The 14421-nt window shown below is 55.8% G+C and overlaps 1 protein-coding gene across 11 annotated transcripts in view; it reads right to left on the reverse strand.

Moving 5' to 3' along the window:
* Window positions 1-14421, reverse strand: part of Cux1 (cut like homeobox 1) — a 315533-nt gene that overhangs the window by 246010 nt on the left and 55102 nt on the right. For all 11 annotated transcript variants that reach the window (XM_077106064.1, XM_077106063.1, XM_077106062.1 and 8 more), the window contains exon 2: window positions 1263-1373. In XM_077106064.1, coding sequence (XP_076962179.1) covers window positions 1263-1373 — 111 coding nt within the window. The remainder of the gene's footprint in view (window positions 1-1262; window positions 1374-14421) is intronic.

Below are 14421 nucleotides of genomic sequence, written 5' to 3' on the forward strand. Positions count from 1 at the left end.
GACCCCAAACAGAATGATAATGCAATGTCCCTTCTGGGACCCGGGCTGGCACACCCTGAGGTTCTGCATGTGCCGTCAGACCCCAGCGTGCCATCTGAGCCCACGACCCCTCTGTGCCTCTGTGACCCTGGCGGCCCCTGTCACTGCAGGAGGCCTGGCTAGAGGAGGGAGGGCCAGAGGGCTAGGTGTCTCCACGGGACAGCCACACTGAGCGCAGCTTGGCGGGGGGTGGGCAGCAGGTGGCAGACCTGAGACTTCAGCAGGTCGCTGAGCCCCGCTGCTCCTCCTGTGCCACCACGCTTCCACCCAAAATATTGATTCTAAAATAGAGGTTAATTATTCAATTTCCAGAATGCCCCGTGAGGACAGCCCTGGAGAACGAGTTCTGCTGAGACATTTAAAATGGGTCCCCTTGTAAAGCCTCTGCTCCCATGTCACTTCCCAGGAGTGGTAGATTAGAAAGGTGCCCTCCCCCAAAGTGGCTTTTCTTCCAGGCCTGTTCCTCTGTCCTCCCTGGAAAGCCAAGAGCCACAGGGAGACTGCTGAGGTCTGTGGCAGTTGCAGCCTACTCGCCCCAGAGAGCCAGGCGGGCTACCCTGCAGGTGCCCCAAGGGCCACCCGGCTGTCCATCTGTCTGGAGGACTCTGGCTTCTTTGTATTTCTTACTAAGCCTGAATCGGGCACAAAGGGACCTGAGAGACAGACGAAGAGTGCACTGCCCGCCACTCTGGGCACTGTCCTCCCAGTGAAACTCAAAAGAGACAGGAGCGTGTGAAGAGCAATTCCCAGAGCCCTTTACAGCACACTTCAGCAAGGCATTTCAAAGGCCGTAGCAGGTGAAATGCCAGCTCTAAAAGAAACATCGGGCGATGGGCCTCACACACGCAGCCTCAGACTCTCCGCTGCAGACCCACGGCCGCCCCACATGTTCTTAAGGACTCTGGTGGCCTCTACCCACCGTGGGGCACAGGCCAGAACAGGCCACACGTCTGCACCTGCACTTGCATGGTGCCCACCCAGCTTGCTCCACACCTGCACCTAGAGTCAGCCAGTGCCATGATGTTCCTGGACAAGCTACCCACTGCCGCGTCCCCAGAGCCCACGCAGGGCACGCATGACGTTCTGCTGGGGCTATGGACAATGCAAAAGAGGCAGGCGGCTGGCCACACATTGTCTGATGAACCACAAAACGCCCAAGACGCGTGTCCCAGGAGTGTGCGAGAGCCACAGCCCCTCCGGGAGGTCTCCAGGGAACCCCTCACCTCTGGAGTGTTCTTCTTGAACTCGCGGCTCTGCTCGATGAGCCGCTTCCTGGACTGTTCGCTTTCATCCTGACGGTTCGCCAACACTGTCGCGGTGGCATCGAGTTCTCTCTGTGGAGGGACACAAGAAGGAAAACAAGGATTGTGATCATACTTTCTACCAGAAGGGTTCACATGTCCACCTGACCAGGACACTCAACAGAGACCCCTGGAGCTCTGAGACACCCACTCGTGGGCAGAGGAGGGACTGGGGCAGTAAGCACCATCCCCCTGCCCCACAGACCCTGGCTGGAGAAACCCAAGCTTGCTCAGCCTGCCACGCTCGCCACGCTGTTCCCCACGCACACTGCCCAGTGGCCATGCCTAGAACAGCACGCACAGAAACAGCGTCTCCACCACAACCAAAGTCGGCAATGCCTCCCTTCAAAGCAGCTCAGGATGCTCTGAGCAGGCTTCTCGGGCCACTCTCCTGAGTCCCAGTCCCCTGATGAGCACAGCGCTTCCCACCAGGGCTTCTGTCTTGCTGTCCTTCCGCGGTGCGGGCCTGGGATCTTACAGTCACATCTGATTTGCTTTCATTCAACAAATATATACAGGGAGCTTAACTCTGGGTCAGGCACCACACTCAGGACCCTTAACCTGTTATTAGTTTTCAAGAGGGACCTTTAAAAGGCAAATTCTAATATAATTATTTCCAAAATCTTGTAAACTTCCCAGAAGCAAGGCCCCTGAGAGGGGCAGTGACTCTCAAGCAATCTTACTTGCCCTGGACAGACTTGGGGACCACTGCAGGGGGTCTCCAGAAAAAGACCTGCCCGAATGGAGGGTGCTGGGCTCTGCTCTACTCCACAACCTGACGCTGGTGTCAGGAACTTGTGCCCTGGCCTCAGGGATTCTGGGGGGAGCTGCCAGGAGTGATATAAAGCAGGCTGCGGCACATGGGCCCAGAAGTGGGGCTCCAGGCACGTGGCAGGAGCACAAGCCACGTGGCTGTCACCAGTCAAAGGCCCACCGTCTCATGAGTTGGTTCAGTTACTGAAGCTGCAATGGCAGCTCATTCTACGTTGGATTCAGATGGTTGCTCCAAGTGGCCTCTCGAGGCAAGGACCGGCACGCCCTGCAGTCTAGCAGAGCCAGGATCTTGCTGAAGGCTCAGAAAGGCCACAAGAACCCACCACTGACCCCACAGGATGCCACAGTTAAGGGTTTCTCTCCGCCCACCTCCTCAGGTTTCCGTGAGTTTCCTTTTTGGTGAGAATAACCCAGTGGGCCCCAAAGCCCTCCTGGTACCACTATGGGGTGGCCCACAACCAGACAAGATGACAGAGAGCGGGACAACCACCCAGCAGGCTGTCAGCTCAGGAATCGTGGACAGTGGTGGGGGGGGGGCACAGGGGCTGGGAGGGGAGGTGCCGCCATGTCACACTCCCCCTTTAGCATTTCTGGCATTAAAGCAAAACTTGGGCAAACAAGTCCAAGAGAATATCGTGGGCTAGCGTTCGAGAACAGATGTCAAAGCTATTGCAGAAAAGAGGGAAACACTGAGCATTTTGATAGACCACATTTGAAACGCATCCCAGTCGAGGGAAGGCAGGGAAAAAGAGCAACCGCCACGCATGTGGGAGAGCGGGCTGGGACGAGAAGAGGAGCCACAGATACGCAGGAGGCGCTCGGAAATATAAACAATCTGGCGAGGAGGAGGACGCAGACGTCTATATTTAAGCAGCAGAAGAAGAAGTTATAAAAGGAGGCTTCGAAGAGGGGATGAAAGCCAATATTGAAATATGACAAAAACGAAGGGTTGATGTTTGTTCCAGGCACACACACAGAGGACCAAGAGAACGACACAGAGCCCCGGCGCCTGCGCCACCAGGAAGTCCACCCTGGTCAGCCACCCAGTCAGGGCATCTGCTGGCTTCTTCAAGACACTGAGGTGCCGGACTTGGGGGGCACAGGGGGACTTGTGGGGTCCCAGCCTTCCTTCCTAGTGGGGAGTGTGGGTAAATGACTGAGGAGTCCCCATAGTCAGGGGTCTGCAGGCCCCTCTGTCCCTGGGCTCCCCGTGTGGCCTCTGGCTCGGGGTTCCTCCCTGGGCAGGCTGGCTGGTCGGGAAGCCTGAGTTGAACAGGTGACAGCGGGCAGACCCACCTTGACCCCGGCATCGCAGAGCCAATGCACTGGAGGCCACCTGCTGCGGCAGTGGGGCCTCTGCAGGGGCCCCCACGCGCCCTCCCCATGCCTGCAGACACGTGCAGGCCGACAAAAGGGGTCTCCAAATTCAACAGCACACTGCGACCTGCCACCACAGAAACAGATCAGCAAAGGACAGGAGGGAGCCTCAACCGCCTGGAGGGAGCTGGCGGGATTTAAGGCTCACAATCTGACCAAGGCCCCTGGCAGGGGGCGGGGGGCGGACCACCGAGTCCTTCTGAAGGAAGCCAAGGTGCTGGTTCCCAGGCTGTGGGCACAATGCAGAGGGAGGAGGCACCTATTAAACACAAACTGGACATGTCCCCCTGCCCACCAAGCCTGCCTAGACTCCAAGTGCCCAACACGACAACACTTAACAAGGGAGCCTCGTGTGTTGAGGGAGGTGGGTGGGGGCCCAAAACAGACCCCTTAGCCCAGGAGTCACAGTCACGGTAAACGGGAGCAGAGTGCCCACATTGGAACGGCCTCAAGTCACACAGAGCCGCAACACCGGGACAGCCACAACGCCCCCCATCAGCAAATCTGGCCTGGCCACTCAGACTGCAGGACAATGGTCTGAAAAATACGTGCTGTGTAGGAAGGGACGGTCAACAGGACATACTTAAGTCAAAAGAGCAAAGTGTCCAAATGTCAGCACTACTTAAAAGGTCAGGAGTGCCGATGCGTCCACCAGGACAGGCTCCAAGGGAGGAGTCCAGAGAAACGCAGAAGGAAACTTGCACTCCCGGCTCTCAGGAGGGACGACCAGTCACCTGCCCTGCAGTGTGTGCCTTCTGACTGCTTTGCCATGTGGCATATTATCTAACAGGGAAGAAGGACAAAATACATTAACTTTTAAACCCTGTCGCCCCAGGCGCTCAGGAGGCTGAGGTGGGGGATCGTGTGAGCCCCATAGCTAGAAACCAGTCTAGGCAATAGGGGCTCAAGATTCTGTCCTTAAAAAAAAAAAAAAAAAAACTATCAGTGTGAACACACACACTCACACACACTGACAGAAATACACATAATGGCTTGGGCACAGTCTCATGGTACACAGCCACAGAGAGTGGCAGCCTGGGAGGGATGATCTCTTGATTTTGGTGATTCAAAATGGGAGGTGTGGGCTGGGGGTGCAATTTGGTGGTGAGCGTGTTCCCAGCTGGAGGAGACTCTGGGCTCAACCCCTGGCATTGCAAAAACAAACAAACCAAAAACCCTGAGGCGGGCACATCTTTTATCACAACAGCTATTCCTCATTCCATGTGCTGCCCCGGGGCCAGTCAGGGGTAGGGGAGACAGTTACAGAAAGCACTCTTACAGGACAGGGCAGGAGGGCCCTGGGGCCCAGGACCTTAGTCCCCAGTAATGACAAGCTGGCAGGGTTGCCAGCAGCCCATGAACTAGGAACCAAGCATTTCCAAAGGGACCACGTGTGGCCAGGATGGGCACCTGATGCAGGTGTTTTGCAGTTCAGAGCAGTCACTGGACGGCTGAGGTAGGATGGTGACAAGATCCAGGGCGAGACTGTGGCTTTTGGAACCATGTGGCCCCAAGCAGCTGTGTGACCAGGCCACTGGTCAGGAGTTGCGGGTGTCAAGCCCAAGGCGGACTCTCTAGAGTGGCTCTCTTCACCCCTCAAGGTGTCCCCGCCAACCAGAGCTGGTGGCCCTGCTCATCCCCAGAAGAGCTTCAGAGGCCAAGGCCCAGGCTCAGCACCATCCCCTGGGGAACAGATGGGCCCAAGCTCATCTGGAAGCCAAGGGCCACATGCACAGAGGCCCTGGTTCTGTGCAGGTGTGTGGGCCCCGCCCAGGAGCCGTGCTGGCCACAGTTCTATGTGCCTTGCTGAGACAACTATCAGAAGCTTTCCCTCCAAGGACATACAGCTCCTACATCCTAAATCTCTGCAGGACTCCAGTCTCTCAGCCAAATCACGTTAGAACAAGACCAAAGAAAACTACCTGTAACTAAGCTATTTAAAAGAAATTTCAGAAAATGTTTTAAACACATTTTTCATGATGTTACTGGTCAGTCTGGAATTGCTCACCTTCAAGGTACATAAGTCCCACAGGTCCTGTCGTCTCTCCCCTCCTTCTGCTGAGCCTCTTCCTCAGGCCCCAGGCCAGGACAGCCTCCCATGGGGGACCTTCCCAGGCCGGCAGAGGGGCCTCCTCCCAGCCCCCGGGGGCCACACACCAGCCACACAAGCAAGGTGTCCTCTACCTTGAATCCAGAGTTAGCTCAACAGCTGTTCTTTTGGGGACTGTCAAACTCATCCACCAGCATAGAACAGAGAGAAACTGCAAATGACTCTATTAGTGAAAACTAAGACGGCTCATGCACACAAGGAAAGTCCCAGGGTGTCTGATGGGCAGGCTTCAGGGCATCTTTGTTTTGTGCCCATTAACAGCCTTTTGGATGAACAGAAGGAGCTCTGGCTAGAAAGGGGTGAGAGCCTCCAGCCTCTTCCCAAGACCTCTCCCAGCTCCCACTCAGAGTTCTGGGGCTGGGGGTGTGGCTCAATGGTGGAGTACGTGCCCACCATGACCCCTGGTCATCAAAACCTGTGAAGCCCTTCATATAATAGGTGCCAGAAAACCCCGAATGTAGACCCAGGCTCCACCCCATGGCTGCCTGTGGCTGTGGCCAGATGACCTGCCTTCCCAAGTTGTGGCGTGGTGAATGCTGTGTCCAGGCTAATTTTCATTACCACCAGAGTCTCACACCTGGCCTCAGCCCTGAACTCATCCTGCCACCAGCATCCTCGAGCAGGGTGGGAGCTCCAAGGGGCTCCAGTGAATCAGACAACACTGCCTACAGGGGCCCGGGGCATAGCAGTGACAAGGCAGAAAGGCCAGGCCAGGGGGACAAAACCCAGAGGAAGAGGGTAGAGAAGACAGACAATCCTTCTAGCAAGAAAGCTCTCCAGGTTTCTATGAAGGGTGCCCATCTTTGCTCAGTCCCCACGATCCCCTTCCTCACCATGGCCAGGGCTTGCTGGGCTCTATGCAACTGAGCAAGGGCTCAGAGGAACCAGGAGCCTCATCCCAGTCCCCAGGAAGACACAGGGGACACAGCAAAGCACCCCACAGCAGTGGAGGCCAGCAGGAGGGTTAAAGAGATGCTGAGAGGTGGGAAGGCAGTGGGGGGTCAGTTGTGCTCAATTAAAACTGTAAAAACCACCTCCCTAAACATGTCCATCACCACGACCAAGCCGCCCAAGCTGCCCACGGCAAACAGGCAGATGCAGGTACAAAGGAGGCTCCGTGGTCTTGCAGTCCGCCCTAGGGCAGGGCTGGAGGGTGGCACGTGGGGTGGGGTCCTTCCCCTCCCCGCTTCTGCACCTGGTCATTCTGAGCACGTGAACACAACGCCTACTCCCCAAAATGAGCATTTCTCTTTTAAAAGCCTTACCCAACAGAGAGGCCTGACACACAGCAGCTCCAGGAGAGGGCACGGGCCACACCAAGCTCCAGCAGTGCTCACCAGGGCTGCAGGAAGCCATGGTGGCAGCCCAGAGACCTCGGGTCCGACCACCCCAGCCCATGCCTGCCCTGGCACACCGATTCCCCCAAGCTCCTAGGCATCACTAAATAAAAGAAGAAGCTGTAACATAGTCCAGGAAAGGGGCAGAAAGGTCCAGAGGAGCAGTGACCACCTCTGCTTGGGGGGAAACCAGAAAGAGATTGGTGGAGACATAGCGTCCAAGCAGGTCCTGAGGAAGACCTGGGGCAGGCCGGTACCCCTGGGCAGAACAACGTGGAAGGAGACGGGACACATTCAGGGACTGGAGCAGCGTCCAGGAGGGCAGAGATTCCGCTGTGCTGGGCTATCGGACAAATGCAGCCTCGCACAGGGGCCATGGATGCAAGATGGTCTAGAACAATCCAGGAGGCGTGAGGGCGAGGAGAAAGGGGCAGGCGGGGACCACGGCTTCCTCACAGGCCTCGAAGTGGGGCAGAGGGCTGAGGAAGGTTAGGGGGCAAAGGGCACCTACTCTAGCTAGCCTTGGAGGATGCTGGCACCATCATGGCTCCAACACAGGAAGGGACACAGGACACGCGCATTTGGAAAGCCAACTCCAGCAAGGCATGGAACACTGCCCAGCTGCGGAGCTCCAGGTCCCCACGACCCCAAGGGGAAGCCTGGTGGGGAGAATGGCGGGCAGCCACCACCCTTCCCAGGGCAGGGCACGAGCCCTGAGCACAGCAGGCTAGGGAGCTGCCTGGGCCGGTCCCTCTGCCATCTCCAACTCAGGGAACAAGAAGCCGGCAAAAATGGGCATGTCAAGAGCAAGCGCTGGCCTGGGGGTAACTTGCAGTGACCAGTGACAGACTGACAAGAAGCACTGTGGCCTTGACCCTGCTGAGGATCTCTACCCAGGGCCTCTTTCCCCCACCAGGGGTCAGGGCCAGGCACACAGATCAGAACCCTGGCCCGACCTCAGGGGGCAGTGGCTTGTTCTCCCTGGGGCACATGTGGGAGGAGGGATGGAGGAGGGATGGGACTTCCGCTCCAAGGACAGTCTGAATACTGCCCAGCACCATCGGGCGAGCGCCTGTGATGACACTGCATCTGCAGAAGGTGCAATGCCACCTGCCCTCCTAAGAACTAGCAGGAGGTACACGGGACTCCAGTGGGTATTGTGTGGCCATGGCTCCTGTGCCCTCAGCCCCAGAGACACCTGCAAGGGAGCTGTGCTCCCAAGTTGGGCAGAGTGGGCACACTTGGAAAATGCTTCTAAGGACAAACCCCTAAAACCTCTTCCCCCAGAACAGAGGCAGGAAGAGACCCGAGGGGTTCCTAGTGACAACAGTGCTAGGGAACATGTGGCTTTCACTCTACTGAGAACTATGGAGAGGGGTTCTGAGCCCCTGATCCAGGGACTCGGCCTTGGGTGGGTCTCTGGGACCTGGGCGAGCTCCTTAACATAAAATGAAGACACGCTGATGCTCAGTGTGATTCCAGGCTGGCACAGCAGGTCCTTGTCCTGTTGCTACTCCACCTGGACCCACTCCAGAAGGCCACTTTCCTGAGCAACTTCTATCCTTGAAAGGTTCTGCAGCCAGTGTGAACTCAATGCCTCCTGACCCCGGAGATGACCTGCCGTGGACGCCCAACCTGGAGATTCACCCACTAAGCTGGGGCACCTGTTAGCACCGTGAGGTGGGGGGAGAATGGGGCAGGGAAAGACAGGGACAAGGTTTCTCAGCACGTGCACGTGTGCGTATGCACACACATGTATGCACAATTATGATTTTGGACCATGTGAATATATTACCTATTCAGAAATAAAACCAAATAAAACTAAATAGATTGGCCTAACAAAAGCCATGGGGTATGAAGTTTTCATACAAGCTTTTCCGACAATTTCTTGGGATTGGGAAATTTTGAGAGAACCAAAATTTTGTTTTTTGTTTTTCACCCCGTCAAAAACCCACCATGCAAAGACAAGAATGCCAGATGTACCCAACAAGCCTGCGCTACATATAACACTCGCTAGACTCTCATTTAAACAGGGAGACGTGAGAGACGGTGTCTCGGGGATGCATAATGAACTCTAAGACGATCAGACGGCTTGGAGCAGGCGCCGCAGCACTGGGGTGGGGAGTGAAGGACACCTTCCAGCCCTGCCCTGGCAGGCTCTCCTTTACAGTCAACTAGACCATATGAAATTCCTGATAGGGGACCATATTTGAGCTACAAAAACACCCATTTCAAAAGCAGTGTTCTTTACTGCTGCCTCTTGGCTGTATCTCAAAACCACACAGAAGCTGCCAGTCGACCTGGATGGCAGGAGTTCACCCTGCTCCAATCTTGACCTCTCCAAAGAGCCCTCAAGACCCTTCCCCCTCACTCTCCGTTGTGCCATCTGGGGCTGGCTCTTGATGACCTGCCGGAGTTCTCTATGCTTTCTGCCTAGGCTCATCCTGTTCCTGTGCCTCCCCTACAGGGCCTGGGGAACAGGGAGGGGCTGCTGAGGTCCAGCCCGTTGTCGACACTGCCCCTCCACGGGCCTCGGACGAGCTGGGGAGGAGCAACCAGAGATCTGCTGCTCTGGTGCCGCAAGGAGGCACCTGAGGCCCCACCCGCTATGGGCTGCTTGGCTTCAGGGTTTCGTCACTGTTCCACACTCAGGAGTACTGATGTGGGGCACACTTCTTGCATGCCACTTTAGTGTACATCAGAAGTCCAATGGGAACTTGTTACAATTAACAAATGTCCATGAAGGCAGATTTGGGGGGGGGGGGGGCTTTGGGTCAAGGAGGCCTTTCTCCTGCCCTGCTGCGCTGGCTATAGGGGACAGAGCTGGGTGTCCAAGGATGGATGCGCCCAGACCCTGCAGCTGCGGCCACAGCAGAGGCAGGCCGACTCAAGAGATCTCCAGTGGCTGACCCAACAGCCAGTCACTGGGTGAGGAATCGAGGGGCTGAACAGGAGCTTCATCATCCAAAACGAGAGTCCCTCATCCCACAGGGATACGGCAATGTGTACTAAATAAGAAACCTGGCCTCTAAGTTACAGGAGTCCAGCATCAAGAGTCAGTGGTCACGTGTGGCCAGTGGCTAATGCAGAGATTGTCCCATGAGCACAGAAGGTTCTCAGGGAGAGGGGAGAGTGCTGGACTCAGGTGATCCTCCAGCCCAGAGGGTAGCCAACGGTGCCACACAGGCGCTGCACTGCTGTCCCATTTTGCAGACAGGAAACTGAGGATTAGCAGGGCCACTGGCTTCACCCTGATCACACTGGGAGGTGGCAGGGCTGAGGTCAGAATCCAGGTCTGGGTGACTCCAAAGCCAGGCTCCCTGCAGGAAATACTGCCGCCGCCTCTTCCCCAGCTCCAGCCCAATGCACCTTCCTTTCTCCAGGAAATAGGGGGCCAGGTCATCAGCGAAAAAAGAGGCAGGGACAGGGAAGCCATTGTGTTTTAATCTCAAAATAATTATGTCATTGCCAAAAGGGATAACCCTGATCTCATCTACACTGGTAAAAATGTTTTCCTCCTAAAGTATTTGTTTCAGAAATAAGCCTTTAATTTGAACACTTTAGGAGCCAGAATTTCTGTCTGTTGAAAATATTTATCTCCATTGTTTGGCAGGAATCAATTTGTCAGGGCACCAGCCACTCTGGCAAAGGCTCCTTCCACTTCTCTGGGAAAACGCTGGCGGCAAAGCCACCCTGCAGCTCACTCTCGCTGTTTGGGATCCCCAGCCACAACAGCTGCCAGCACAGGCCCAGGCTGCTTACCAAAGCCACCAGTCAGTGCAGCTGCACCGTGGGGTCCTCAGGAACACAGGGGGCGTGGAGGGCAACTGGCCACTCCCGCCTCCAGAATGAGCACAGACTTAACTACTCTGCAAGCGGCAGAGCCTTGAACTCAGCAGATTTTTCTTGAAGTCCTGTTTCTTGGGGCGCTAAGCCCGCCCCTCCAGGGCATCAGCAAAGTCCAGGAAGCAGCCAGGGTGTCTCCGGCTCGGTAAGCCCAGCTCCATCCTGGATTTGGTTCCTTCCCCTGGGGGAATCTGGGCAAGCTGCGCAGACGCCTAGGCCTCAGTTTTCTCATCTGCAAAATACACCACCTACCTTACTCCCAAGGTCCTGGAAAACTACATGGTGAAGAAGAGGAGGAACTCCTATCAGGTGAAGGCACTGCTGGGAACGGAAATGCCCGTCCCAACCCACACTCGGCCCTTCCTCCTGCACTGAGGGTGCCAGTGCCTGAGACAGATCCTGGAAGCTGACAGTGTCACAGCTGGAGGTGAGGTGCTAACAGCCCCATTCTGAAACTGTCACAGCCGTGGCTTGCACGGAGCCCTAACTGTGGCCGCACTCCCTTCTCACATTTTAATTAGCAAATAAAAACTCCAAAAAGCTCTCAAAATGATTTTGCCTGAAATTTATAAGTAAAGGTTAAAAGATGCCAAGTGGCTCTTGGGGAAAACCAAACTAGCTACAGACGTCTCTCAACAGGCAGAGCAGGCTCATCTGAAGAGCTCGGCCCAGCCGAGAAAAACCACCTCTCACCAGCTCCAATTGATTCTTGCAGTTAATTTTGAGATTTTTCAGGGCATGTTCAGCGAGCAAGGCTTACAACATCCTAACCACTGGCTGAGACCAGGTGGCCCAGCAGCATAGGGCCACGAGCCATGAGTCATTCCTGTACTCTCTGCTGGCACTGCTGGCTTCTGTAGGGCACCTGGGGGCTAGATACCACCAGGTTCCACCACCCAACAGCTGGGGTGTCAAGAACAGAATGCGGCTTAAACAGGGCCACGGACCAGAGATCCTCAGGGCACCATGTCTAGCTATGCTGGACATAAGGGACCCCAGGAGGCAAACGCTACTCAAGGGACTGCTCTGGAAGTGCTACTGCCCATCTGCCCACTCTGGTCTCCAGAACAGTGATCTATCCTGTCCAGAGCTTTCTAAAAGGTAGACAGAGGGGCTCTTTAGCTCTGTCAAGCTGATAATGAGTTTGGCTAACTAGCTCGGGAGCAGGACACATATCAACAAGCCACTACCCCCTCAGGCCCCGCACAAGCCAGTGCAGGTCCCAGCCATGGGCCCCTTCACCTGGTGTCACTTCTAGGCTCCCAGGAGACGACTCCTCGAGGCAGGGAACTGTGCCAACTGGGAGATGCTCCCAAGCTCCTGTGACTGCTCCAAATTCAATGTTTGACACCTGTTTTTCCCTAGCCCTTGCCGTAAGTTCTTAACCACACTGACATCCAGGAGGGTTTTCTCTATCCAGCTCAACAAAAGGACACCGCTGCCTTGGCCCAGAAGCGACCTCTCTCCATACCTTTTGTTACTGCTGCTGGGCAAAAGGGGGAGGATCCTCATCTAGCCCAGGAGAGGAAAGGCAGCTCCTAGGAGAGTGGGATTTAGAGACAGGACCCCCCACACACACCTCAGTACCACCTCAGGATGACCGCCCAGAGCTGGCCACCGGACACTTGCAGCATTAGCAAGCTGTGCGGGCCCAGAGGCCCAAGCCACCCCTCTAAATGTGCCGTTTGATCAACTAGAAGCCACAGGCAGCTCACGTCCAGGGACCCTGCACCTACAGTGAGAGCTGCAGGCCTGTGGCAATGCCAACAGGGGAACACACAGTGGGTCCAAAATGACGGCCAAGACCTCAGCTGTCACCACCACCATCACTCACATTCAGGACACCCTTTGGGATCACACGCCGAGAGAGCACCTCTATCGAGATTTTCAGCAAAAGCTGAAACAAATCATGTCCTGGATTGCTGCCCTGTTCCCTGTGAGCTGAGACAGGCCCCAGGCTTCCTTCCCCGTGGCTGCAGATCGAGGTCTCAGTCTACGCAGGGACCATGTGCCCCGAGGAGGTTCAGACGGGCAGGAGGCCCAGACGGAGTGCCCATCTGAACCTCAGACTCGCAGAAGGAGATGCCAATGGGGAAGCAGTGGGATGGAGGTGGAGACCCGCCCACTGCAAAGGGGACCCCTGAGCCCAGAGCCTGCCCCAGGGTACCCCACAGCCCACCCCCCAAGGGCCCAACTGGCTGGCTGTCGACTGACCTAACTTGTCCCTGAGCACCTATAGGGCTCACTCTGGGAGTCAGAGGAACAGGGGAAACGGCACCCACTGTCCCAGGCCCAGACCTCCGGCACAGTGGTGGCTGGGCAACTTCGAGGGAGAAGGCCACAGAAGGTGCCCTGACCCTCTCAAGCGGAGAGAGACACCGTCCTCTGGAGGCCAGGGAAGACCTCGTAGAAGTAGCAGGCAGCAGATGTCAGATGTGGGAAGGAAGAGGAAGACGATTCCAGAAGGCACAGAATGGGCAGAGGTAATAAAAATAGTTACAGTGACAGCTTATTGACTCATCCTTTATATCCCCATGGCTTGTGATCCCCGTGACAATCCGACAAGATGCAACTATGCCCACTCCACCAACAAGGGTTCTGGTGTTCACAGGTACAGCGAGATGGCCAACGTCATGCAGTGCCACCTAAAGGGCACCTGCACTGCTCCTTCCACTAAGCCAGCCCCTCTCGGAAGCACTTCCTGGCCTGGGGTTGAGGCCTTGGGGCACTGGGGAGGGCTGGAGGGTCCTGGGGACTCTGGATTGCGGAGCTATTCTTTCCTGGGAAGCAATGGAGTCCGACTCAGTCCCCCTCTTCTCTCCACTACCCCCAGCAGGAGTAGCTGCTGGGGTTGAAAAGCCGGTCAGCTTTTAAACAAGGCAAGGTGCTGGAGTATCCGGCACCACGGTTACTCTGTGGCTGTTGGGTCGCAGTCACTGAGACAGGCAGGAAGGTGGCCAGGCACACCTCACCGGAGCTGGCAGCATGGACCTGCGGCCCCAGCGGGGACTGTGCAGCTGGCCGTTGCTACTGTGCTTTGCAAAGATGGTTCTAGCAGCAGAGGGAAGAGTGGATTAGAGGGAGGACAAGCTGAGAGGGGTCACTGCCACTCACAAAGGCCACAGGACGGAGGACAAGGTCATGAAGGGAACGGGAAGTCCAGCTTTCACTCCCGATCAGCAGGCAGTCACCAAGTAACAGTTGCAATGACATCAAGACTCATGAAAGAACTGAGAACTATCTCTGAAGAATCCTAAACCAGCTTCAGGGAATAAAATAAATGCAGGAAGCAGCCCTGAGACAAGAAAATAGACCACACTAAAGTGGAAGGGCGAGCCTCCCTGGTCCCCAGGGCTGCCCTCGCTCAAGCTCATCCCCTGCCTTAAATGCTCCCAGAGATCCAGAGCCAGTCAGCAGCTGACCTGTCAAATCTGACTTCTGGAATAAAAATGGAAAGGCCGAGTGGCAGCCGTAACATGGAATTTCCTTGTTTTTATTAGTTTAAGGCTCTTAAAGAGTAACTTTTACATTGGGGAAAACTTCTCAAATATGTACTACTTGAAACTGAGATCCGGTTACCTCTCACATGTTTTCAATCACTCCGCTTGCCAATTTCACTAGTTATCAAAAGGCATTT

Source organism: Callospermophilus lateralis, chromosome 19, assembly GCF_048772815.1.
Source record: "Callospermophilus lateralis isolate mCalLat2 chromosome 19, mCalLat2.hap1, whole genome shotgun sequence".
NCBI classification, from domain to species: domain Eukaryota; kingdom Metazoa; phylum Chordata; class Mammalia; order Rodentia; family Sciuridae; genus Callospermophilus; species Callospermophilus lateralis.